This window comes from Oryzias latipes, chromosome 22 (genome assembly GCF_053564925.1).
Source record: "Oryzias latipes strain Hd-rR chromosome 22, Olatipes_Hd-rR_3.1".
Classification (NCBI taxonomy): Eukaryota; Metazoa; Chordata; class Actinopteri; order Beloniformes; family Adrianichthyidae; genus Oryzias; species Oryzias latipes.
The window spans coordinates 29,584,173-29,611,258 of NC_136258.1; the positions used below are offsets into that span (position 1 = coordinate 29,584,173).

A 27,086-nucleotide genomic window follows, 5' to 3' on the forward strand; every position below is an offset into this window, starting at 1 on the left:
TCTCTGGCTCTTTTAGCGGCTGGCTGCCCCATAACTCACCATTTTCCCGGCTGCGGCGCAGCTCCGGTGTGCAGAGAGGAATGGAATGAGAGGCAGCCACGGGCGATACCAACTCCTGGAACTTTCAGAGGGGGAAAACTGGGATCTCTGTGAGATTTTCCGCAGGAATGATCACGAAAACCATCACAAATCAAGTTTTTAATTTTCATTATTGTTTAAAACTTTCTTCCAACGGCATAATCCAAGTATAACAGCCACTGAAATACACAGAGGCGATTGCCGGTGATCCCGGTTTTCCCCGTTTCCCGCGTCCACTCTCCGGGTCTGGATCCCTATCTGGGCTGGAGCGCAGGCGGCTGCAGAGCGGTTGTCAGCGGAGGCGGCGGGGAGTCATGTTTCCCCCCCAAAATCCTTGAAGTTTCATTTAAGTTCAGCTTTCCTTCCTCTCTTCTCGAAATAAACCAGTTGGGATTAACCACATCTGTTGGAAAACATAGTTTCATCGTGTAAAAGGTGAGTTTAATCCGCGGGTTTCAAAATCTTTTCGAGTTTTATGACTGGATTTTTTTTGGGACGCACGCGCGCCGCTAGCTAAAAAACTGCTGCATCTTTCACCAAAGACGAGGCGTAAAAATGCTGTTTTAGTGGATTTACTGTCATCCTGTTTGTTTGAGTGTTTATAATCAGTGAAAAAAAGCATTTTACTTTTAGTAAATTTGAAGTGGATCTTGGAAAATGAGCCGTGTTTGAAACGAGGGATGCTGCTGTAAACTTTTCCCCCTTAAATAAAACACGTTTAAAGTGTTTTTGACAAAAAAAAACATACTTTATATACAAAAAAAGTAATCTAGCGTAAAAGCCTTTTCGCTGCTGTGTACGGATGTGTTGTTAACCGCAGGAACGGCGTGGTTTTGCGGACTGAACCGTGTCCGGCTCGCCGGTTCGGTTGTTCGTCAACAAAGTGCTTGTTTCTCGGCTCCTGGAATGTCAACACGTCCCTCTGTTTCAGAGGACAGCAGATGTCATTGAAAGGCAAACAGAGTGGGCATCCTCAGGGTTGGCCGGGATCCGGTTCGAGTCCAGCAGGTTTGGGAAGCTGCTCTTCTAGAGAAATCAGATTGAGAGGTTGTAAACCTTTTGCCCGAGGGCACTTTGGCAGAGAGGCTGTTGCAAAAGGTTTGTCCTCTGGCTGCTTGTTTTTTTTTAAATGTTTTATTTCAATAAATCAAAGCAGGAATAATACACAAAACAATACAATCAGCAGTTTTACATTCATACAAAGACTATCAAACTTAGGAAATGTAGACATTAAATCAAAGATTGGTTAAGAGGAAGTGAATTGATAGAATTTCACCCTGTTCTACCGTAACCATTTAATTACGTGTTTATCATGATCCGGTTCATAACTTTTATCAGATATCTATGCCCTACCATCACAGTTTCAGGTCATTAAGAATCCTTAAGTATCAATAAATCACATGACAAAGATGAATTACTTAATAATAAGGAAAAAAAAGACAAAACTCTATTTTAGAAATCATCATAGCACATGCAGATCGTTATCTAAAATATGTGCAGATTAATGTAATGAGACACTATCTCTGAAATCATCACGTTTGCAGAGAAAGTATCAAAAGTCAAACATGTAAAGTAACAGCAGACGTGTTTGGCTCATATGTCAGTGGGATCTTTTTCATGGGTGCAGTCGGTCCCACATTCACTCCTGGATGTCCTCCAGCCCTCCTCAGCAGGTTGGTGGGCTGGTGAGCCAGAACTTTGGGACTCCTGTCTGATGTTCAGGGTGGAGAGGTGCTGCAGGTTCTGTCTGCACAGGAAGGACACAGGAAATCATCATCAGTCAGCTCGTGTCCTGACTCATTGAGATGCGTTTGTGCTGGAATGTGCATGGGATGGTCCGTTGTTGCACAACTGCAAACTTAATTAAGCATATTTTAGAATCAGATAAGTTGTTTGATCTCCTTTTGAATCTTCCAGTTGTCATTTAAATGAAAGCAATTAACCCAAAACCATCAGGTGACAAAACTATAACACTCAACACCAATGAGATGTTTCTCTATGGGGCAGAATTCCAGCAGGGCGTCCCTCCGGAGATGGGTGTTCCTTTAATCAGCCCTTGGCCTTGATGCTTTAAGATAAGGGGGAAATTAAACCGTGTTTTGGATGTCAGGACAAGATGACCGACCACAGATTCATGAGAAAAGATGAGATTACAGTTTCTACCAAAAAGTCTGAGAAACTCAACCCTGCTATTCCGCGTCTTATCTTTCCAGATTGTACACGGCCCGACTGTCCTACTGGAAGGTGTAGCGATGCCCTGGGCTCTGTGCTGCCGTCATTGTTGTAGTCTTCCCGTGTTCATGATTTCTTTTCTGCCTTAAGAGTTTTCGTGCATCTGCACGGATGTTACGGTCGTCTCATATCCATGTCTGAAGGACAGCGAGGAGACGAAGACAAACGGGTCAGCGTTTCCTGCATTTGTTTTTCCTCGGATGGTGTTTTCCTCTCCGCTCACTTGGCCTCTTTGGGAAAGTCTTTCTGAGGACATGGCCATGCGGTGTCTGACCTGTCGGTGTTTCTGTCCGCTTTTCGCCGTAGCTCTCATGCACAATAGTTAGTTTTTGGAGTTAACAGCAGACATTCAGGTCACTTTATGTATGTTTTTTGGAGTTTTTGGCAGACATCCACAGCAGCTCAGGGTTTCTTTCATTGTTTCCATGTTTGTTCAGGTGCTTGAGATTGTTTATAATCTTTGAATTTTATGTTTTCGGGTCATGAAGGTTTCCAGCAGCAGATGGAGAAAAAAACCACTCAGAGGTTTAGTGGCTCATTTCTTATCCTTTTTGCCATTACAAAGTCATCCTGGAGTCTTTAAATGTATGTCAAACTGTTTCACATCAGCTGACAAGGCTCACACGTAAACAGTTTCATCGGCTTTCTGAGTTTTGATATTTGACAGAAGTTTAGTCGTCCACCCGCAAGAGTAAATCCAATCTTCTTGGAGAGGATAAACTGCTGTTCAGTCACAGTTTCTGCTCTGAAATACGGAGTGAATTTAGACGTGTTGAGGTCGAAAACTCAAACTCCCATTCCCACAATCTTATCCAGGATGGGATGGTTGAGTCATTGATCAGAAATCTCACTTTGTTTCGTGTTTATATCAGTTTCTCTTCTCTTTGTTGTTTCTATCAGAATATTTAGTAAGTTTACTCTCATCCGGCCTTCTTTTCTAGGCTGTTGCAGTTTTTCTGTTTAGTCTTGGTTATCAGATATCTATCAACTATAGATCTATAGATGATAGATATCTATCTATCCCAATCATTGCAGATGCAGAATTCTGAATTCACAAAGTTCAAATCCTTAAAATGGAGCTGTGCCTCCTGTTCTCGCCGCCATCCTGACGTTTTTCTGAAAGGACCAGCTTTACTTCAGGCTAAGTAAAATAAAACTTCAAATTGTTTGTAAAAAGTTTTGCATTAATCAAGCGCTGGGACTCAAATATGCTGTAATGAGCAGGGAAGAAACTGGAAGAACATCACGTATTTCCATGGAAACCTCAATCGGATTTGCGTTACCCAAACATGTTTTCTTGAGAAAAGGTGCAGCACATTTCAGTCGTGTGACTCTGTAAACAACAGGAGGTAATCCTCCAACAAACGCGGCTCACATGAACCTGATCGGGTCACCTGGAGTTTTGTGTCGGATCAAATACGGACAATCTTCCATCAAAAGCAGCAACGTTGTCACGGCGGCGGCGGCAGACGCTAAAGCAGATGGTGATGGGAATGCTCTCATCTCAGCGGTTTGTTGAACCACCATTGGTAGTTTTGTGAAGTTGCTCATGAAGTCCAAGCCTGAATGCTGGGCGGGGACGGAGCGACTGCCAACTCTGTTCCAACATGTCTGGCAGTTTGAGATCTGAGCCCGAGTGTGAGACGGAGTGCGCTCAGAGCCACATGGATGCCAGATGCTCTGAATGTTCAAGCCATTTTCTAGAAATGACGGAGAGCTGAAGCTTTTCTTCTGCCTGTTGGAGCTCCGTCTGTCTGCACTCATGTTCACCGTCAGGTCAACACGGAGAACATTTGATGGGAAGAAGCATAAGTCTTTTGATTGGAATTGATCCACAGGAAGCTTTTATGAAGATTACTTTTCTCTGAAACAGACTTTCACTTGTGAGCTGTGTTGTTTAATTCTGTCAGTTTATCTTTACAAGGTTTCCTTATGAATGTAAACTTATACCTGCAGTGCAGAGATTCTCTCAAATTTCCCTAAGACAGCTTTTAAAGAAGAGACTTCTCGCAGTAACTGATGGAGTCAGTTTAGGAAACTTAAGGAAGATGATATTCAGGAGCTCAATGGGAAAAACTAATCCTGATATGGTTGTTCCAAGTCTGAAAAAGAAACTATTTTTGTGCAAGAAAACCCTTGGATGTCACCCTCATCACATCCAGTCTGATTTTGTTTTCCTCCTGTTTTGTAAAACATTTTAACAACACCCGGATAAATCGCATTTCCTGTGGAAATCTGATTGATCGTGCTGTGGCTGAAACAGGTTGCTCTGTTCATTTGAAACGCTGCTGAAACAAAAGGGTAAAAAACCCAGAAAAGAGCATTCATTTCCTCAATGAGGAAAGTATTTTGATATTTAGCCGTCTGAAAGCAGTTAAAGATATGAATGGTCAACACCAGTAAGTATAAAAATAAAATAAAAGGTGAATTCTACTGTCAAAAATACTATTGTGTTATTAGTGAGCTTTGCTGTTGTAGCATATTTGTATTGGTTAAATGCTTAACTGTTTTCTGAAATTGCTTGTGTTTCTTAACAGAAAAACCATATTGAGCTAAGTATACATATAAGTGTGTGCTATTTAAATGCCCACTTGGCTTAAAACCACAGGAATGACTATGGCTGTGTCAGAAATCCCACCCTACTCCCTGACTTCTAAAAAACTATCTAGTGCCATGGACACTACTCACTCACTACTTGTGTTCCAATGATCAAAACACTGATGGTTTATTTAAAAAAAATATATATATTTAAACCCCCCCCCCCCCCAAATGGTTTCAACACAATGCATTGTGGTCTACATTCCCAATGTAGTGAGCATCGATGCACACTGGTTTTTGCAGAGACTTCTGGGAAATTTCTAGGGCATGGTATTTTGTAATTGTAGATTCGGACAGCACTAGTAAATGGACAACGCACTTAAAAGTGTAAGTAATGAAGGAATTAGGACAGAGCCAATGTTAGCTTAAGAAGCTAGCTTGGTGCTATTATTAGCATAATCAGCTATTAGAATTAGCTTATTACTAATAATAAGGCTGAATGCCAAATGACCTTACATTACTGATGGGAATACCAAAAATAGCTTAAACATGGTAGCCTAAAGGCCCGTACACACCGGGACGAATTTCGCCCGCGATTTTCGCTGACGTTTAACGCCTCGTGACTAAACAAAGGGCACCATTGTGAGTGTGCACACCGACGCGAAAAAACGGCACGCGTCAAAGCGTCACTCGTTAAAAAACGCCTCGGGTTCGTTTTTTTGGTTTGACGCGTCGCGTCGAAATCTATTCGACCAATGAGAACGCCCCTTTTGCACACGTGTCTGGAGCCTCTGACGTTACAGTAAAACACAACTTGGGGGCGCTCAAACACAAAACTGCCTTGCTGAACACACATACCAGCGAAGAAAATAGACGTCAAGCAGCGTCTACACTGCCGCAAAGAAATAATGACGGACATTCTAAAATATCCCCGAACCAAGCACCAGTTGGAGCTACTGGTGCTTGAAATATTCATGTTTTCTTTGTATGATTCTGACAAGCGCGTAGATACTTGCTCTATTCTTCTGAGTGAAAAGCGACTTTAAGAAGCGTAAAGTTTCGCAGCGCCACCTTGTGTACATGAGTATTTCTGTTTTACATTAAGCGCCATCTATTGTCAGGGAATGAAATTGCATGTTCGCTCGGCTCATCGTCAGCGAAAATAGCCTGGGTGTGAACACAAAAAACGTGGCAAAAACGCTGGCAAATAACGCCTGGCGAATATTCGTCCCGGTGTGTACGGGCCGTAATGCTAACTTAGTGCCAAAATATCTTAAAACACACTAGGAATGCCAGATTAAGTGTAATTCAGGGGCAACTTATGTGGAAGGAAACTCTTTTAGTTGACTGAATGCCAACAATGAGCCTACGTACCATTTTATTTTGCAGAAATTAGCTTAACTTGCTAACTAATATAACCAAATTTAGCTTATTGACATGACTAATGGGAAAAATGAGGTAAGGTGACATGTTAGCTTAAAAAGCTCTTGTAATACTACAATTAGTATAAATGTTTTTTAAAAACCGGAATAACTATAAAAGGCACAGCAGTTATTTCTTGCAGACTAAGCGTTTACATGATTATTGCAATTCTACATTCTATGGTCAATGCTGCGGAAATACCTTTGAGTCATAACTCAAAGGAATAAGTAATATTCAACATAATTCGTAATGGACTATTCAATTTGCAATTTAGGCTTGGAATATGAAAATATATTGTGCAAATTAGAATTCAGTATTCATATTTACAATTTAATATGAGTTTTAAAAATAAAATATTAAATAAAAACAAAATCAATTGCTTTTTAAATTGTCATGGGTTCTACATGTCATAATTCAAATGGCACATTCAAATGAAACCATGTATTGATATGTCATTTTTTAAACAATGTATAGTAATTTGCAAATTAAAGTGTCAATTGAGAATTGCATATTACTTTGAACTATGACTAAAAAAATGACACAATATTTATGTTTTTGTTGTCATACAGCAATTTATTTATAACATGTGGCTTTGATGTTTACAAGAATTGAATTTTACCCGTGTTATATATATATATTTTTTTATATAAAAGACAATTTTAACGTTATGTTTTTTACAGCAGTATATATGAGTTCCTTTCTATATAAAATACCGACGATGTCAAATAAGCAGCAGATGTATTTGACTTTTCTTGCATTTTAGTTCAAGTCAGACATGGAATTTTTGTAATATTCTGACTTTGGTGTGCCGTTCTCCTTTTTCTCCTTTTACTATTGAATACAAACATGATAACATTGATGTATATCATTTTTTTAAATCAATACATGTACATGCATTTTCATACTTTAAGAAGTTTGGCTCGGAACAGCAACTAGACTCTGTTGTGCTTCAAATGTATTCTTATGATAAACCACTCTGACAACAGATTTAACCTTTAGACATCACTTTGGTCAGTTATCTGACATAACAGAAATCTAAATATAAATGTATCTAAACGACAAAGCCAATTATTGCATTATTTTTCAAGCTGAAGAGGCACAATAGAGGGATGAAAGAGCCTGATGTGGCCCCGGGGCCTCAGGTTGTAGACCCCTGGTGTAAACAGTCGAGAACAGTTAGTAATTCAAAATGGTGTTATTCTCTGTCCATACTTGAACCATTTAACGTTCTTTAAGAGCTGAGTGTTGTAACAGCTGAATCCTTTTCATATGTAAAAGTATGTCAAAATTGGAGTTTGTGCCTTAAAAAAAAGTATGTTTATTATACACATGTATATTTTATTTCTATTAACTGGGAGTAATTGTTGACCAGATGTCTGGAGGTGATAATTGAACTAACTTTTTTTCTTTGGAACTGATTAGTTTGCGATAAGTTTTGAAGTGGAATTTAGCGTTGTCTTTGTTGACCACGTCATACCTTTAATAAGAGAAATGTTGTTTTTAAATAGTGGATATCAGGGTTTTTTTGCTGTGATAAATGTGGAGTCTGAGGTGAGTCTGGCGCTGTGCAGAGCTTTGTGTTGGTAACTGAGAAAACAGGTCAGGACAGGCAGAAAAACTGCTTTGTGTTTGCTCTTCTCATGCTGCTGTTACACATTAGCTCATGTTGCTAAAGATGCTACTCTGTGGTTCTGTTTAAAGATGACTAAAGAGAATAATGGAGGGTAAATTTAAGGGTTGCTGATACCAATGGGTCCGTGAGAAAGATCGGACTATGAGAATTTTACCTGGTTATTATGATTATTTTTAACTTTTTGCTGTTTTTTTTGGCTACAAATATGGCACACTTTGAATGTTCATGTCAGAAAAAAGCATACAGACACATTAAGGGGGAAGAATGATTTAACAACTGATTCCTCATCACAGACATAAGCTAAATAAAGTTTTTATGTGTCTACCTTTCTTTGACACAGTAGTAAAAAATTACAAATCAGAATTCTATTGATTACTTGTCAGAGCAGCAATGATGAATCAAGATCCACTTTAAAAAGCTCTTTCTTTCTTTCGTGTTTGACTGTTGGGTCCTGATTGTTATTTATCATTTTTGATCTGCCAGAACATATTCTGTAATTGTGCTGCAGGCATTAACACAAGAAGAGTAGTCTTAGAGGCATTGCATCCTCATCCTGACGCTCTTTCCTGGAGTTTTAGGATTGAAATGACTAACAGACAAACTCACTGTTGGGTCTTTCTGGATTTTTGGGTTGAAAACACTTGAACTGCTGTTCAGTGTGTGTTGCTGTGTATCCAGAAGTGTTTGTGTGGTTTTTGTGAATGCATTGCTAACTCACGTTAGAGTGTCTTTGCCTCTACAAACTAAATTCTAAAAAAAAGCAGAGTTGAATGAGTTTCAGCCTTGAGTCACAGAGCAGTCTTCCAGAACTTTCCCCCTGTGGTCACAGCTGGATGTGGTCCAGACTTTAGGCAGATCGCTTTCACATCACTGATCGTTGAAATCAAAGTGACTGTCATCAGAGAGAGATCCTCGGTTCCACATTGCAGAATTCTAGTTCTCGCTGTGCTAACACTTAAAGTTCGAGCACTCAACATGGAGATCTGTTTGTGGGTGGCGATCTCGGGAAAAGGATGTCTTTTGTTGCAGTCAAGGGAAAAATGGATTTTTGGACTTTTAAAGAGTGTTTGGGCGGTGGAATGCTCTTTCATCCCTCAGCCCTGGAAAGAGCAACAGCAGGAGAGAAGGGAAGTCTCACTGAGCAGTTCATGATCACCTAAAAAGTCCTCTGGACTCGGCTGGAATGAGCACCAATGCTGGTCGGAAGGGAACCAAAGCCTGGAACTGTCTTGTAGTTCTAGCAGCTGCTCATTCTGGGGGGCAATTGTCCAAACAAGAAAAGCGGCTAGTCCTGCTCATCTGTGAAGAAGCTCCTGCAGCTTCTTACGAGCTGCGTTTCCATCACACACATGCGGAAAACTTGATCAAAATTCTAGAAACATGAAGAAAAAAAACACAGTTTAGCAATTACACTGTTTCCATTAAATCCTAATGGAAACCCAACATGAGACACTCAACTATTGAGTGTCTCATGCGTCACAGCTGTGACGCTGTGGGACCAGAGCTTACAGAGAAGCGCATTGCCATCCGGTTGTTGGTCATGTGACTCATTAAATAAATAAAATATGTTTCCCACACAGTTTTGGCAAATAATATCAATTATGATGCCCCACAAAAACCATCTCATCCAAGCGCAAAAACATTTTTTTTTTAGAAAAATGCAAGTTTTTTCTAAATTGTCGTGTTTCCGTTTGGCAAATTTATTATCGCAAATCCAAATTATGGATGATGGAAACGCAGCTCCTGCTTCTCCTTAACCATCTCCAAACGTCTCCATAGTTCCTGCTTCTTCAGATTCACACTCTTGGTTTTTCCTCCAAACACATGGAGCTCACAGCACCTCCTCCCTTTGGTCCAGTCTGTCTGTGTTCACACTGAAGTGAGCCGGACCACAGCTCACCTGCGATTCCAGGTGCTCTGCTGTGGGTGGGAATGCATCCTCAGGATCTCTCAGAAGCTGCATTAACTGTCATCCTGGCAGGAACAACAGAGCAGCTGCCAAGCAGATCCAGACGTCAGAAATGTTAAATGCAGCGTAAGTGAAACCTCTCCATACGCTTTGTGCCAGCCTCCCGTGGGGGGAGTGGGGGCGAAGCAGGCGTTTCTTCATGAATTGTTGCATAAAAATAAAGCTCAGTGGGATTATTCTGACTGGCAAGTTTCCAAAGAAGCTGTTTTTTAAACAAACCCTGTTTGTGTTCTAGAAATGAGCTTAAAGCGAGCCGACGGTGCGTCTGTCCCCTCTGCTCTGCAGACGTTGTTCAGCTTTGGATCATGAGGGGTGCTGCTCCGTGTTTCTGGGGTTCTGTTTGAGCATTTCACATGAAGGCGATGTCAGGGCGGCGTGCTGTGTGTGTCAGGATTCAAAGGCCGCCATTGTTGGAATGAGAAGCAGATGTTCAGGAGAAATTTTCCTGACTGCAGCAGTTTTCATGGCTCAGCTCAGCGCGCTGCGTCGGTCCATCTCCCGCCCTCTCTGCGGGCATCCACCTCTTTATCTTCAACTTTGATTCCTGTTTTCTCCTCAGTTCTTTCCCCTGACATAAAAGGAAGTCTTTCTCTGCTTTTACCATCTGCGAGGCTCTCCAGATGTTTGTGTGGGCACTCCTGATGTCAGCAGAGGAAGAGGAGGAGAGGCTGAGACCAGTGGGTATGACAGAAATGGGTTACGGTGTGGCGCTTCCGTCTGCACTTTGTCACGGTCCTTCAGACCAGAACGCTCAGCCCACGGCATCATGTGGATGTTGATGAGGGGCTGGAGCATTGCACCACTCTCTGCACCGCAGTAAAAGGGGCTTATTTTATTGCCCAGCGCTGTGTTCGCTCAGACAAACCAGCTTTTCATCACGCAGTGGTCGCCCTCTCTGCAGTGGTGCCTCATGTGCAGATCAGACGTGACACAGCGGTGTCTCAGCACAAACCAGACGACCAGAGAAACAGCTTCAGGATCAGCTGTTTCCACACAGAAAACACGATGGAGGAAACCTCCCAGGCGCTTCGTTAAGGTGGTCAGTCAGAGGTGCTGGAGGAGATGGATGTACAGCTTTGAAGTTTAAAACTAAAACCAGGCATGATCACTTCAGGAGAGGTTTATTTGGATTAGTCTTCATCATGAAACATAAAGCTGTGGATAAATTGATAGATGAATTGACGCATGCAAACACTCAGCCATCAAACCTTTGGTTTTCAGACCCAAAAGTTCCAAATTCAGAATGAAAAAATGGACAAATCAAGTGACTTTTTGGAACTACTGAAGGATGTAGTGGATTACTCTTTTTGTCCCTCTTTTTTACAGATTTGTAGTGCTCATAATGGTCTCAGTATCTTCTTACCAGAAAGGCTGCAGTGTTTGCAGATCACACCTTCAGGAATGCAGGTTTTCTCTGAAACTCGATCCCATCTGGTATCCATTCTGTTTGTTTTCACTGACCACACTTTGAAAGAAGAGACTCTAACAGGAAGAACTGATGTCTGAACCCACTGATCTTTAACTGTTGAGGCTCTTAACACCTGTGAGGGGGTTACAGAGGAACCGGGATGTTGTAAGGGTCATCTGAAAGGTCATATCCTCAACGTTTCAACACATTTGTTATTTAAAACGGAACGTTTTTGGGTCCTGTTCGGTACTTTAAATTATATAACTTCACTGACTTAAATTGTTTACATTTAGGTTTGAAGCAGATGAATATGAAGTAAAGAGTTTGTGAAGAGGTTGTTGGCAACAGCGTGCAGCACCAGCAGACATGAGAAAACAGAACAGCTGACACTGGTCCCAAAGCGACTAAAGACTATGAGGAACTCAACCTGTAATGCAGGTAAAACTAGGAGAGGAACAGTGAAATAGGTAATCTGTGTTGGATTACTCCGTGTACGCCTAAACTGGAATAGTAATGGTGTCAGAAAGGTGGTGTCGTATGCCAACAGGTGGAGTGATCCCTGCTTCTCTTCTAGAAAATAATGATCTGTAATCTACGTGTTAATCCAAGGTGCAACAACAGGTTATAAACTCACAGGTCCAGGTCGTAAAAAACAACATTCAGAGAGGGAAAAGAGGCAAACCGCTGTCCAAATCCAGAAGAAAGGTCGGCAACAGGAAGACGATAAAGTCAAACCCGAAAGAAAAACGCAGAAAAAGTGATGGGGGGAGGGAGTATGGCAAGTCCAGAGTGCCAAAAAGATCCTGAAAGTCTGGTTTCAAAGCAAAATCCTGACATTTTCTAGTTGATGTGAAAAGTTTTAGCAATGAAAAAAACTTAAGAACAATAAACAAAAACAGCCGAAGCTATACCCCCATCATTGACTGTAAATGAGAACGGGACTGAGTGACTCCTCCTCCCATGGCGTTCCAAACAGGAAGTGGCTCCAAGAAGCCAACTTCCAAAAGCTTCCATTGAGAAATGAACAGCTGTTAATCAGTCGTTCTATTGGTCAGAAGAGCCGTTCTTGAGCTGATGCCTTTTTTTTTAACATCTTCTTTATAATCCTCGTTATTTTCATGTTACTTTTTTATGTATTTCAAGTTATTCAAGTTATAAAATGACCAATCAGATGCATCAATAATAATAATAAAAGAAGGCGGAGCCTAATGGCCCCAGATTTCGTGTAGCCTGCTTTCAAGTGGAAAGGTGTGGCCTGATCAGTGAAAAACTCACTCCTGCTTGGTGAAAGTGGTCGCCATAGAAACGATGACTCAGACTGACTGTGTTTTATCATCGTTTCCTCCAAAGAAAAAGCTTAACATGACGTTGCATCTTTATGGACATGAAGGGTATTCGTCTTCCTTTGCTCTGTCAGAGTTTTGTGGTGGGATTTGCTGTCAAAGGCTGAGAAATGTCTGAATGAAGCGGTTGTCCACTGCACCACAGCAGCGCATCTCCACAGCCCGGTGTGTATAACGTCCGTTCTGTCCTCTGACATGTCTGCAGTGAAGGACCTGCGCCCGGGTCCTCATGCCCCATCCCGGCAGAGCCGCCCGGCCAGCTAAGCCCGCAGTCGGGTCTCCTTTGGGCTGCCGCTGAAGCGTACCGCAGGACCGGCACTGGGGGGGGCGGAAGCGGGTCGCCCGAGGGCCCAGGGCCCCCACAGCAAGCAAGGAGCTGCCACAGGAAGATGAGCAAACTGAACTTTCACAACAACAAAACCATGCAGGACCGCCGCTGCGTATGTGTCTTTCTGCCCAACGACGACACCCAGAACATCATCGTCGACGTGAGTCATTTCTGAAATGAACCCGAGAAAAAGTTCTTCCCTTTACCAACAAGACGCAGCACGTTGATCCTGCAGGTTACCACAGCGAGGACGGTTTCCTGTGGAAGTTTGAGCTCATTCCTGCCATTAGCCACAGTGTTTTCTGAGTTAAACCTGTTCATCAAACAGACAGAGAGGCTTAGATATTCTATGTTTCACAGGATTCAGTCTTTAAATTCTGCTTTTTTCACCTTTACTCTGCTATTGAGCTGAAATATCTAAACACTTGCTTTTCCAAAAGTAGGACATCAAAAATATAAACTATATTTACATGACGTGTTTGAGAATTTCCACATTCGATAAATGCTCATTTTCACAAACATGAAGGTCAAAAACACAACAACCCTTTGGTGGACTGATCTCAGATTTGACAGAAGTGGGTTTGTGTGGTTCCTCCTGTTCCTCCTCAGGTGAAAACCTTGTGCCAGGAGCTGTTGGTGCAGGTGTGTGACCTCCTCCACCTGAAGGACTGTCACCTGTTTGGGCTCAGCGTCATTCAGAGTAAGAATCCTCTCCGCTCTGTCAGTCCATCCTGTGGCTGTCGCCGTTCACGGCTCCTTCTTTCCGACTTTTCTGTGAATTCCTTTGGCTTCTCATTTAATCACCGTTATTCTCTTTAGGATGAAATCTATGTCAGCTCTACTTCTTATTTGTTGTGTGGAAAAAGCATAAAACTCTTCAGGTTTTCTTCAGGTCTTCCTGTTGAAAACCTCAAATCTGCAGCTTCCAGATGTTTCTGGGATGAAAACACTCAGATCCTTTCCTTCTGTTCCATTTTTTATATATTTTGTAGAAATATTGAGTTAACTGATGCTCATTTTAGATCATTAACACTTGAAGTAAAGGATTGAAAATCAATCAATTTAGGATTTTGTAGAACATTTTACTTCTATTATGTTGAATTCTCATGAATCCGCTCTGGACATATGGAGTGATGTTGATGCCAACACGCTGTACACACAACTTTCTAAGTTGCAAATGAAATTATTAAATATTTGCTTTGAAATACTTTTTCTTTGCTTTGAATTTTTTTGTTTTTTGCTTTCAAAAAACATTTTTGCGTTTGCAACTCAAATTTTTTCGCATGCGTTGTGTCCATCTTGCTTTTCTCCTATCTTTGATTTTCAGTTTAGCGTGACATAGAAAAAGAACTGAAAGCAAAAAAAATAAAATTGAAAAATAAAGGTTTTTGAAAGCAAAAAGAAGAAAAAAGTATTTCAAAGCATATATTTAATATTTTCATTTGCAACTTAGAAAGTTTTGTGTGCAACGTGGTGGCATCAACATCACTCCATATAAACACGCCTTCAGGGTCCCACATTGCCAGTCGCCAGTCTCGAGCATTTTTCCTTTTTAGCAAGAAAAAGTTAGAGGGCTACTCGCCACATGGCGAGGAATTGTTAAATTTGGCATGTTTATTAGCCCTCCTTTTGGTGGATTTTCACTGCTCATACCTGCATTGTGCTCATAAACCAGCCCCTGTGATGTGGGAGGGCTGGCGCCCGCGGCGTCGCGCTGCAGGACGGCAGCTGGGCTGTAGATGAGCCGACGGCGGCCATGCAGGAGCCGATTGTGAGACATTCCTGAAGTGTGTGGAGGACGTGAAGCCCTCAAAGCAAACAGAGGCCCCGCCCCCCCCTCACTGTGATAACTCCGTCAGATGTTTCTTCTGCTGGGTTAAGACCTGAAATGAGTTTCTGCTCCACGTTCACGATTGGAACTTTGCTAAAGATTTACAGGAAACAAAGATGTTCTTCATCACAGAAACAATCAGCTCACAGAACCCAGGTTGAGTTCCTGAAACACCAATCCAAATGAAACATGCATTATTATTTATTTCCATGGTTTTCTCAAAAACAGAACCATCTGAAAAATGCAGCCTAAACATCCCAACAGAAGTTCTTGTTTTCTTCAATGATTCTTATTTAATCAAAGTTATTTTTAAAAGAATAGATGAAGAAATCCATAAAAGCAGTTTTGGTATCATTTTTCTGCCTTACCTCCAATGTTTGGTTCCAAACAGAACCGCCTTCAGAAAAGAGCTGCTACGGTGAAACAGGAACGAGCCGTTGGCTGCTCAACGATTGGACAGTAGTGTGTTTGAATCAACAGCTGCGTTTACATGGTTAAAAAATAATCGGAAAGAACGCCCGATCGGAAGAAAAGTGCGTCATGTCAACTCGCCGTTCGGAATAGTCTGCCCCGATCAGACTCGTGTGGATCAAAGTTTCTTTCCGATGGAGTTGGGTGGTTATACCGATTGTTGATCCGATCGTGTTGCATGTAAACGGTTCATTCTGATCGTGTGTCACTCCTGCTCTGGTTTACGTGACGCATAGACGGTGCTTCAGAGAAAGCTTTGGACGCATACGGGACCGACCGGCTGCAGCGGCGAGTGAACCGTGTCTGTGAGCCGAGCAGCCGGATTTATAGCTTTGTGTTTGCGGACAGGGTTAGCGGCTGCCGGACTCCGGAGAACTGTGTCTCCGTGCAGAGCTCGGAGCGCCAGCTCACACAGCGGCTTTGGGGCGGTGTGTGAGCTTAAAGCAGAAATGTGTCTCAGTCCTTAGAAAACGTTCCAACAGTCACATGGATTTGTGTTTCCAGTCGTGTCCCGACAAAATAAAGGCTGATGTTATTCCACATATTTACGTGCAGCCAGGATGCAGATTTCGGAAATTCCTGCATGGATTTATGTTCATCAAAGGCTAAATGTTGTTGTTAGCGCTTGTTAGCTTTCTTCCAGCCACGTTCTTCAACAGAAAAAGCACTGACCACACGGATAAAAAATAAAATGATGAGCAAACAGGCGCTTCATAATGTTCATAACAATAATAAAAGCACGTTTAGAAGATTGTCTCGTATTTTACCGAGCTGCTGCATAAATGTATATGACAGCTCACTTTGTTTAAAGCGGGACTCATTTCCTCTTCCGGTATTTCAACACCACTGCGCATGTCCAGATGATTTATTCACACCGAATGTGTGAACATGTGAACGTTTGTTCTGATCAGAAAAAGGTTTTCTGGGTCCATGTAGACGGCTGAATTCTAATCCGACCATTGATCCCATCAAGATATTTAGCACATTTAACTATTGACTGTACATGAGAAGTGGACTGAGTGACCCCTCCCCCCCCCTGGCGATCTAAACAGGAAGTCCTGACCAGTCCCAAGAAGCCAAACCCTAGAGAAGTCTATAGAGAAATAACCAGCTGTTACTCAGTCTCTATTGGTCAATAACCAGAATAACCGAGTTATAAACTAACTGACCAATCAGATGCCTCAATAAAAGTAGGCGGCCTCACAGCGAATGTTCAAAAAAATGGTTTGACCGATTATTTCGCGTACCTGGCTTTCAAGTGGAAGGGTGTGGCCTTCTAACATGCTCACTCCTGATTGGAGGGAGAGGCCGCTATAGAAATGTAGACCCAGACCGACACGGACCAATCACAGCTTACTGAGAAAGGACGTCTGGCTCCGACATGGTGGCGTCTGTGTTGTGAAGAAATGGCGACACACACACACACACACACACACACACAGGACTCACACCTGTTTCTGTGTCACAGATAACGAACACGTCTACATGGAGCTGGATCAGAAGCTGTCCAAGTACTGCCCCAAAGAGTGGAAGAGGGAAGCCAGCAAGGTGAGCGCCGATCTGCTGGGAATGGGTTTTGCTTATGGGGGGGGGTCCACATCTGCAGAAAGGAAAAAGATAAAAATCTACAAATCACGGCGCCCCTTAACTGCTTTTTATGTGGACGTTCACTTCCTGCAGCACGTGGGCGTTCAAAGATAACACCCAAAACCAGTTTGGGGATTTCTTCTCTGAGTTGTGACTGAACACTCCTCCCTGGACCCAGAGGAGCTCAGCTCAGCACCGACCCGTTCTGTAAATAGAGCTGTTTGTTCTGCAGCCACTGATTCTGCTGCTCAGTCATTTGGTTTTTCTGTGCTTTTACTTTGAAACTTGCAGTAGAAGGTGTTGTGGAGTTCTGGTGTTTCTGATAGTGTTTCGTGGTGAAAACTCTCAGCTGTAGTTTGTGTCACTTCTATCTGCCATCTTTGAAAGCATCACAGAAAATCCAATTACCCACAATGCCGCTGTTCTGAAAGCTGAGAACTTTGGGGAACAGAAATGTTGTGATCTTTCGTCTGTCCTCTTCTCATGGCTGCTGTTTTCAGGGAATCGATCAGTTCGGACCTCCAATGATCATCCACTTCAGAGCTCAGTATTACGTGGAGAACGGGAGGCTGATCAGGTCAGTAGAGGCCTCCACTGACGGCTGCTGAGGCGGCGTTCTCCTAAAGCCCTGCTTCCTGTCCGCCTGCAGCGACCGCGTGGCCAGGTACTACTACTACTGGCACCTGAGGAAGCAGGTGCTGCTGTCCCAGTGCATCCAGAGGGAGGAGGCCTACTTCCTGCTGGCGGCCTTCGCTCTGCAGGCCGACCTCGGCAACTTTAAACGCAACAAACACTTTGGGAAATACTTTGAACCCGAGGCCTACTTCCCCCAGTGGGTGAGTATTCACCCCTCCCGCCATGGGGCGGCCTCACCTGTCCGAGGACACGCACAGGTGTATGTCTGCAGTGGGTGTGTTTCTGACTATGTATGTGTGTGTGAGAAGGGTGTGTGTTCTAAGGATGTGTGTAGGTAGGTCTGCATCTGTCTGTGTATCTTGTTTTTTTGTGTGTCTGTGAGTTTCTGTTTGTATTTATGTGTGTCAGAATATGTTTGAGTGTGTGTGTGTGCATTTGTGTGTCTCAGTCTGTGTGTGTGTTTTAGTGTGGGTGTGACAGAGGGTGTTTGTCTAGGTTTTTGTGTGCGTCTGTGAGTTTGTGTTTGTATTTATGTGTGTCAGTATATGTTTGAGGGTGTTTGTGTATGAGTATATTTTTGTTGGTGTGTGGGTACAATTGTGTGTCTCAGTGTGTTAGTGTGTCTGTGTGTGTTTCTATGTGGGTGTGTTTCTGTTTGTCTCAGTGTGGGTTTATGTGTTTGTGTGTATCTCTGTGTGTGTCTCTCAGTGTGTCCCAGTGCGTGTGTCTCAGTTTGTGTGTGTGTCTGTGTGGGTTTGTGTGTGTCTCATTGTGGGTTTATGTGTTTGTGTGTGTCTCTCAGTGTGTGTGTTTGTGTGTGTCTCAGTGTGTTCGTGTGTGGTTGTGTGTGTTTCTCTGTGTGTCTCAGTTTGTGTGTGTGTCAGTGCGTGTGTGTCAGTGTGGGTTTGTGTGTTTGTGTTACAAACCTCCATTAATCATCCTTTCATAATAAAAGCTCCTGAGCGCTTTGTGGTGAAACTGGGGCGTAAAGTTTATTTCTGTCCCTGTGTAGTTTTTACCGCCCCGGCTGGTCAAAGTGGTCCTTCAGCCCCACCCATGTGATTGTGCCCCCCCTTCCTGTTATTAACCCCTTTCCTCTTAATCATGCCTGCGATCAGACGTAACAGGAAGCTGTTGGAACGTGAACAATGTAAACCGAATTACGGTTCAGAACTTGAATAACTCGGGGGGGATTTTTGGTGCCGTCATGTTTATCGGCCCCTAAACAACCATCGCCGTCATCATCCTCATCATCGGCGTGCGTCTTCATCAAGGTCTGTTTCTGCTCAGGTGATCGCAAAGCGAGGCCGCGACTACATCCTGCGGCACATCCCCAACATGCACAGCGACCAGTTCGCCATCACCGCCTCGGAGGCGCACCTCAAGTACATAAAGGAGTGCGCTCAGCTGGACGACGTCACCGTCCACTACTACAGACTCTACAAGGTGAGGGGGGGGGACACAGCTGTTCTGTTGATGGACAGGATGTACTGACATCCTCACTTCCTGTTTCCACAGGACAAAAAAGAAGTGGAAGCGTCTCTCACTTTAGGGTTGACTCTGCGTGGAATTCAAATCTTTCAGGTCAGTTTTCTGCTTCCTGCTTTTTACATTGTTTACTTACAAGCTCTGAAGCTGTGAGGTCACGTTGGTTCCGGCGTTTAGCCCTTTACTAAATAACATGCGTTCTTTGACCTACCAGCACGCTACAACAGTTTATACGGTTAGCATGAATCAGCTGCTTCTGACAGGGAGAAAGGCGGCTTTGCACCGACACGCATCACATCGCCGTCAGGCCGCTTTTCAATCCGCAGGAATTACGATTGACTAGTCCAAAGAATTTCCACACTCTGGTGTTTAGTAGAGTTAAAGAGAAACACTTCTGTTCATTAGACATGACTGGTTCCGGTACCGAGGTATACGGTTCTACCGGTACCGTATAAAAACATGGATTTCGGTGCTCCAGGTTGGGCATGTGAATCGCTTGTCTTCTATTCAGATTTGCTGTACATCATTTAACCTTTTCAGTGATTGTGGGTTGGGTCAGATAAAAATGGGTCGGGCCGTGAGGGTGGGCGGAGCTTCGATAAAACAAGGGAAAGTTTGACTGTGCTTCAGGACTAAAGATTCGAATTCAACCATTAGAGCGGCGTGTACAACGCTCGGATGGCGATGAGCAGTGAAATCCACGCTTCCTTCAGCGCGTGTGAAAACGGAGATGCATCTGCAGACTGACAGGAAGTGAAGCATCTCAGCCGCGTTCCAGTGCTCTCTTTCGCCGCATCACGCTGCTGCGTCACGCTGCTGCGTCACGCTGCTGCGTCACGCTCGCTCCGGTTCGAGGACCGTTCAGGCGATGGAACCGTTTACCGGTTAAACACCATATCAAATCTAAGCATCCTACTCAAACAGAGCAAAGAGTCTGGTTCCACTTACCATCCATTAAAATTGTCCTGGGGTAATTAATCTCATATTTGGGATTAAAGCTGACCTTCTGTCACTAGTCACTAGTTTACAGCTGAAGTGGATTTTTTGCCGGCAAGGCGTTAGGTTAGGAGGACGATGCTGTCCGTGTTTGCAGCGTGGCGTTGGCGCTCACGTCTCTGCCCTCTCCTCTGCAGAACGTCGGCTCGGTCAGGCAGCTCCTCTACGACTTCCCCTGGACCAACGTGGGGAAGCTCATCTTTGTGGTGAGTCACTCTCATGTCGCCCAAACCTGCATCTTCTGCTTTGGCCGGTTTTCCCGGCCTATTTCTAGTTAGTCGGCAGATCTCCTGGAAATGAGCGAGGAGTCCTCGCTTCAGCCTCCACGGCCTTCCTGCTGGGTGTCATGGATGATCTCAGAGTTCTGCCCTCCTCTGAGAGGAGGCTCGAGTCCCAAAGCTTCACCTCCGCTCTGACAGACTCCAGGCTTCTGCAGGAGGAGCCGTGTTCCCGTTCTCTGAGAGTCTGAAAAAGGGCTTTGAGGTCTTCCTGACAAACAGACTTGGATCTGTGGAGCAGGCTGTGGTTTTCACGGACCGGACCGGACCCACCCGTCTTCAGAATAGCAGGCCTCTTCTGCCACCACACCCACCGGTCACGTCACCCAGCTCTGCTGACATGCAGGCCAACCAGCTCCAGATGTTTCCATGGTTTTGGGGGATTTTGGAGTCTTCACTGACCTGAGATCATAGCTGTGTCAGAATTCCCGCCCTAACTACTAAAAAACTATACATGGTGGGGCTATCTAGTGCCCCTTGATTTTAAAAGCAATTCCGAAACCACCATCACCACGTTTTTTTATGTGAAACGGCGAATATGACGTCAACAAATTCACAAAACTCTAATAATATGAGTGTTTTACAACTATTTATCAAACAACTGTGTTCTGATGATGTTGATGGTTTATTAAAAAAATAAGTTTAAATACATTTTATACACAAAAATTGTTCAAACGCAATGCATTGTGGTCTATATTCGCCACTCTAGTGAGCATCGATGCACAAGGATTTTTCGCAGAGACTTTTGGGAAATTTCTAGGGCTCTAGATTTTGGAATAGTAGATTTGGACAGAAATAGAAAATGGAGAACGCACTATAGAGTGAACTATGTAGGGAGTAGTGGAGGAATTGGGACACACCCCGTGTTTGATCTCAGGGGGTGGTTCCCTTCCATTTCCCATGTGCCTTTGTGCTGCACAGTTGGATCTGGTTGGATTGGTGGCGTTTGCAGACCAGCCTGCTGGTTCTGCTGGGGGGTTTCGGTCGTTACCACTGGTTCCTGCATCAAACCAAAACTGGCTTTCAGAACCAGGCCGGAACTCAACAGCGCAGACTTTTGGTCAAACTCTGCAGAATTTTGACCAAAGCACAGGCTGAAGCGTTTTTCTACCGAAGCTGCTGGTTTCTGTTCACTTTCCCTCTAAAGCTTCATTAATATAACAAATTCTTCGATGAACTCTGAAAAATAAAAAATACCTGAAAGCTTCAGAGGAAAGAAATCAGGAGCCGGTCCTATAAGAGGCCGTGGAAGCAGTTTAACTGAGAAATGACCTCGAAGGTTACATGAAGTGAGGGAAACCCCAGTTTTCGCCCTTTTGACCCCCCTTCTTTGGGTTAGTGGCTGCTACACGCCCCTCTGCCCATGCTAGCCTGGTCAGAGCTGGACGCTCTTTTCAAAGGGAAAACTTTTTTGATGGTTTTATCTCCATAGCAACCATTTATTGTTTTGGTCGTCTCAGGGTGGCGGACAGGTCGATGGGTTTTTTATAAAAATCTGCAAAAGTGAATTTTAGGATTTCCTTGACAACGGAAGTTTTTTGTTAGCCACGCCCACATAACTAATACGGTCATAGTGTGTCATATTGTTTCGTTCAGCTTGAGCCAGTGATTCGTGGATTACAGATTCACGATGTTCCAGTAAAAAATGAAGAGCAACAGGAAAACGCCGCTTTGGCGAGTCCGGCACGCTAACATCGTTTAAATTCTCCAAAAACTTCTAATTTCAACAGGTTTTTCCGGGTAGCTTCCCAAATCCATAGGAGTTAGGAGCTGACAGATTGAACCTCTAGGAGTTTAAATTTGTAGAATGTACTAAAGGGATTTTTTTGTGTGAAAAGTTCAAGACGGTAACCTTTTGCAAAGGTCAGAGGTCAACAAAGCTTTGATTGTAGACTTACCATCGCTGAAATATCGCTCAAACAAAAGTTTTCTTTCCCGTTTTGTGAAGAACTTGAAAATCGGCAAATTTCACACTTGACCACTAAATGGGCGCCAAGCCGTAAGTCCATTGGCCATCCCATAATAATTTCAAAACTGCCTTTGGATATCCCCGACATCCAATGTTCGGTGGAAGCTGGAATTCTTTTCAAAGCCTTGGAATTGTGCGTTTTTTTCTTCGCCGTTTCGACTCTTTGGTTTTGCCGGCGGCCTCTTTCACCCGACGGAGCTCAAAGACACTCGGGGAACATTCCCGCTCCTGCTTTTAGAAACGGGAAAAAAGGAAGGAATTCCACTGAAAAGCGTTTACGGCCCGAGCTGAAAATGGCGCCGGCGGACGCAGCGAACAGCTGTTTTTTGGACCCAGCTTGAGCCAAAGGTGCTGGGAAAAGTTTCTGAAAATGTTCAAAAGCGCTCGGCGTCTTTCTGCAGGAAAACCCGCCGCAGCCGTCGGCGCTTTGTCTCAGAAACAATTCAGCTTCTGGATTTTGGGCCCGCAGGCTTGCTGTCGCTTCGCCGTTGTGTCAGATCCACCTGCCTGAATCCCGCCTCGTCTTACGAGACGCCATAAATCTGCCGCTCACGCCGACTCTCTTCTGCTTCAGGGGAAGAAGTTCGAGATTCTTCCCGACGGCCTTCCCTCGGCGCGTAAGCTCATCTACTACACCGGCTGCCCGGCGCGCTCCCGCCACCTCCTGCAGCTGCTGAGCAACAGCCACCGCCTCTACATGAACCTGCAGCCCGTCCTCAAGCAGGTCCGCCGGCTGGAGGAGAACGAAGGTACGCGCCTGCAGCACAGCTCATGAAGCCCCGCCCACTTCTCACTCTGTCCTTTCACTTTGGTTTTTGAGCTGCTGACTGACTCAAAAGGCTTTTGTAGTTACATGTTTAGCCATGTTTGAGTCCCCCTTTTCCCATGATGCACCTGTGCTTTTACACAAACCGCTTAAACGTCCAAATAACAGAGTTTGAATGTCCAAACCGTCTCCGTGTCCGACGCAGAGAAGAAGCAGTACCGCGAGTCGTACATCAGCGACGCCCTGGAGCTGGACATGGACCACCTGGACAAGCGCTGTCGGGCCAGCGGCAGCAGCGCCGGCAGCCTCTCTCAGCACAAGCGTCTGTCCCGCCACTCCACCGCCAGCCACGGCAGCTCCCACACGTCCGGCATCGAGAGCGGCAGCTTCAGGGCCCTCAGCCAGCCCCCCCACCGGCCCCTGAGGACCTGCAGCTCCTCCACCGCCAGCCACGGCAGCTCCCACACCTCCGGCTTCGAGGGCAGCAGCAAGGAGCGCGTCCTGGACGACGACGGTGAGCGCCGCCAAGGTGGACCCGCCGGTTTGAGGGTTTGGGAAACGACCTGCGTTCTGTTGCAGCAGAGATCGAGATGCTGGTGGACGATCCCAAAGACTACGAGGAGCTTCAGGAGACGACTCTGGAGCCAGAACTCTGCATCCATATCACAGAGGACATGCTGACCATGTCTCCTGATCACGCCAACGGATACTCAGGTAGACCGCCGCATGTCTGCAGCGCCGCCCGGCAGACCTGTCCGGGTTCAGCTAATGGTGGTTTTTCTCTGAAGGTCTGATCGTCAAAGACGTCGGCTCGTCCACGTCCAGCTCCTCGGAGACCGTGGTGAAGATGAGAGGACAGAGCATCGAGTCTCTGCCGCAGGTGAGTCCTGCAGGTGCGTTCAGCCGCAAAGGCAGATCGCTCACCGTCTACCTGTCGTTTCCCGCAGACGTCTGCAAGCAGGAAGCCTCCGTCCTCCGCCGACCGCCACAGCCAGTCGCTGGACGACATCCGGCTGTACCACAAGGACTGCCAGCAGTGGGCGGAGCTCTGCCAGGACACCGCCCACAGCTACACTTTCGGTTGCGCTCAAGAGCTGAGCGACAGCGGCAGCCAGGCGGAGCAGCGCGCCGGTGTGAGCGGCGAGCAGCAGCCCATCAAGAGGACCAACAAGTACTTCTCCCTGGACCTGACGAGCGACGAGGTTCCTGAGTTCGTTGTGTGACGGACGCAGATATCAGGCACCTGATGGCGGCGGCGTGCTGGGAGGACGTTTGAGGGCTGGAAGCGTGGAGCGGACACAACTGAGTCCCAACTGGGTGAAGAACGATCCAGAATCCTTCCAAGGAAGGGATTTTTGTTTGAACCCAGATCTGAGCTTCTGGCAGCTGAAAGATGTGACTCGACTGTGAGCTTCAAACCAAAGAAAACTGAAGGGGAGGAGCCTAACTCCCCCCCACACACACACCGCCGTGCCTTCTTCACTCTATGCAGAGAACAAACGCTCGACAATCGTCAGCCGGAGGTGAAGCCATCGCTGCGTCCCAGATATCACGCAGCATCAGAGCAATTCTTCTGCTCTCAGGAACCGGTTTACTGGCAGGAAGGAGTGGCCGTACGGTCAGACCCTCGCCGTACCTTAAGACTGTCGCCGTACGGTCAGACCTTCGCCGTATGGTCAGACCGTCGCCGTACCTTAAGACTGTCGCCGTACGGTCAGACCTTCGCCGTATGGTCAGACCGTCGCCGTACCTTAAGACTGTCGCCGTACGGTCAGACCGTCGCCGTACCTTCAGACCGTCGCCGTACCTACAGACCGTCGCCGTACCTACACACCGTCGCCGTACCTTCAGACCGTCACCTTACCTTCAGACCGTCGCCGTACCTTCAGACCGTCGCCGTACCTACAGACCGTCGCCGTACGGTCAGACCTTCGCCGTACCTACAGACCGTCGCCGTACGGTCAGACCTTCGCCGTACCTACAGACCGTCGCCGTACGGTCAGACCGTCGCCGTACCTTCAGACCGTCGCCGTACCTTCAGACCGTCACCGTACCTTCAGACCGTCGCCGTACCTTCAGACCCTCGCCGTACGGTCAGACCCTCGCCGTACCTTCAGACCGTCGCCGTACGGTCAGACCGTCGCCGTACCTACAGACCGTCGCCGTACCTACAGACCGTCGCCGTACCTTCAGACCGTCGCCGTACCTACAGACCGTCGCCGTACGGTCAGACCTTCGCCGTACCTACAGACCGTCGCCGTACGGTCAGACCTTCGCCGTACCTACAGACCGTCGCCGTACGGTCAGACCGTCGCCGTACCTTCAGACCGTCGCCGTACCTTCAGACCGTCACCGTACCTTCAGACCGTCGCCGTACCTTCAGACCCTCGCCGTACCTTCAGACCCTCGCCGTACGGTCAGACCCTCGCCGTACCTTCAGACCGTCGCCGTACGGTCATACTGTCGCCGTACGGTCATACTGTCGCCGTACCTTCAGACCGTCACCGTACCTTCAGACTGTCTCCATACGGTCAGACCGTTGCCGTTCGATCAGACCGTCGCTGTCCAAACAGACCTTGGCGTGTCGATGTTCTCTGATCTCAAAGCGAACCTGTTCAGGTGGTTTCCGCCTGTTGGAGAGCTTTAAAACGTTGTGTTTACCTGAGTCCGTCTGCCAGTGTTTCAGAGAATCTGCTGTGATCCACTTCTTCACTCAGATCTCGGAGTTTGCTGGAGAACCGAAGTCTTCCTGCATCGGCGTCTACCTTATAGGGATCCACAGGTGATGGAGCGGCGATACAGGTGACTAAGATAAAAACGTCCTTGACGAACGCCAAAACAATTTTAAAAGAGCACAAGAACAAAAATAGAAACCGACAAATAAAATATTGAGCTAACAACCATCCGGCCCTTGTGTGGGCGGCTTGCTGCTGTTGCTATAGAAACGCGCAACATGTCGCTTCAGCTGAGTGACATCCTTTTCTCTTAGGGTTGACTGTAACTGTATCGAACAAACTGCACCCCCTAGTGTTTCGCTCAAGTAAAAAAGAAAAACATGATCTGATTTCACATTTTTACATTTTATTTTTAGCAAAAATACACAGAAAAAAGTATCAGAGATGAATTTGGGGTTAAAGTTGAGTTCAAGTGACTGTAGTCGATTCTGATTCTACACTGATGTGAAAACGAGGCGGAACAGGTTGGACTCCTGGTGGCCTTTTCCTGCCGAGCTATGAAGTCTTCCAGACGTGACGGTTTCTGATCTGACGGTGATCAATCATCAGAGATTCTTCTCATGAAGTTTGTGAAGATCCAAAGTGTTGGGTTTGACAGAAGGAGGTAACAGCGCCCTCTGCTGGCTCTTTTTAAGCTGCATTTTATGGAGGTGCATGTTCGCTCCGCTTTTCTCATCATTGGTTGAACTGTTGTCGTCATTATGGTCCGAATATTTGTACAATAAGCAGATTTAGGGCTGAGTTCAGTAAACATTCATGGGAAAAAAACACATTAAAAGTAAAAGTAAAAAACCATTTATGAGAACTTTTATGAGTTGGAGTCAAAAGAGAAAAAGCTGAAACATTTCTACTCATTGAACTAATAAACACAAACAGATTTAATTGACAGAAACATCTCAACTTGTTCAATTTTGTTCCAAACTTTTCCTACAAAATCTCAGCAATCCTGAAAATAAAAGTTATTTTCTGCGTCTTTGGTGGAGAGTTTCTAACTAGAATAATGTAAACAGGAGTTTAATATTTCTGCGTATTGAACTTTTGTTATATTTCTATAGTTTGTGGTGATGATGATCCGTCAGGTACTCAGTCAGTCCCCAAAGAGTTCACTTCATCTCTATGGGCTTTGTCATGCTTACACTTTGTGGGGGTCTGTGTGTGTTTTTACCCATAATCCTTTCTGTGAAAGGACCCCCCCCCCTTCTCCACAAAAAAAGGTATTTTTGTTGTTTTTTTAAAAAGATTTCTAATGATGATCTAATTTGTGCCTTTTGGGTACTAATGTTATCAATATCCAATAAAGAAAAAGGTACAAATATGAACAAACTCATTTTATTCAATAAATAACCGAACTATGAAAGAAAACCTGTGTTTTTGGTTT

At 45.1% G+C, this 27,086-nt stretch overlaps 2 protein-coding genes across 9 annotated transcripts; both read left to right on the forward strand.

Moving 5' to 3' along the window:
• Positions 1-27,070, forward strand: frmd6 (FERM domain containing 6). Of its 7 annotated transcripts, none has more exons than XM_078941236.1 (15): positions 65-513; positions 1,010-1,176; positions 12,829-13,111; positions 13,561-13,651; positions 16,722-16,801; positions 17,341-17,417; positions 17,490-17,676; positions 18,767-18,922; positions 18,995-19,060; positions 20,098-20,166; positions 22,782-22,956; positions 23,179-23,487; positions 23,553-23,687; positions 23,762-23,853; positions 23,921-24,401. In XM_078941236.1, the coding sequence occupies exons 3-15, from the start codon at positions 13,013-13,015 to the stop codon at positions 24,194-24,196; spliced, it is 1,812 nt and encodes a 603-aa protein (XP_078797362.1). In that variant the 5' UTR covers positions 65-513; positions 1,010-1,176; positions 12,829-13,012; the 3' UTR covers positions 24,197-24,401. The 7 variants fall into 7 exon arrangements, with proteins under 7 accessions (XP_023807426.1, XP_023807427.1, XP_078797362.1 ...); XM_078941237.1 differs by having other exon boundaries at positions 1,010-1,086; XM_078941235.1 differs by lacking the exon at positions 1,010-1,176 and adding an exon at positions 11,574-11,718.
• LOC144989143 (uncharacterized) lies at positions 24,460-25,759 on the forward strand. 2 transcript variants are annotated; one of them, XM_078941242.1, is made up of 3 exons: positions 24,460-24,902; positions 24,960-25,179; positions 25,256-25,759. In XM_078941242.1, exons 1-3 carry the CDS (start codon positions 24,460-24,462, stop codon positions 25,757-25,759), a joined length of 1,167 nt encoding a protein of 388 aa, XP_078797368.1. The 2 variants fall into 2 exon arrangements, with proteins under 2 accessions (XP_078797368.1, XP_078797367.1); XM_078941241.1 differs by having other exon boundaries at positions 24,460-25,179.
• Positions 27,071-27,086: the final 16 nt, after the last annotated feature.

Excerpts from the sequence above, each read along its gene's own strand:
- frmd6 (XM_023951658.2), top strand. The coding sequence starts at position 13,013 with ATGAGCAAACTGAACTTTCACAACAACAAAACCATGCAGGACCGCCGC. Across the intron at positions 19,061-20,097 it reads GTGGAATTCAAATCTTTCAG|AACGTCGGCTCGGTCAGGCA; the intron begins GTCAGTTTTCTG and ends TCTCCTCTGCAG. Across the intron at positions 20,167-22,781 it reads TGGGGAAGCTCATCTTTGTG|GGGAAGAAGTTCGAGATTCT; the intron begins GTGAGTCACTCT and ends CTTCTGCTTCAG.
- LOC144989143 (XM_078941241.1), top strand. The coding sequence starts at position 24,460 with ATGCAGAGAACAAACGCTCGACAATCGTCAGCCGGAGGTGAAGCCATC. Across the intron at positions 25,180-25,255 it reads CCTTCAGACCGTCGCCGTAC|CTACAGACCGTCGCCGTACG; the intron begins CTACAGACCGTC and ends CCTTCGCCGTAC.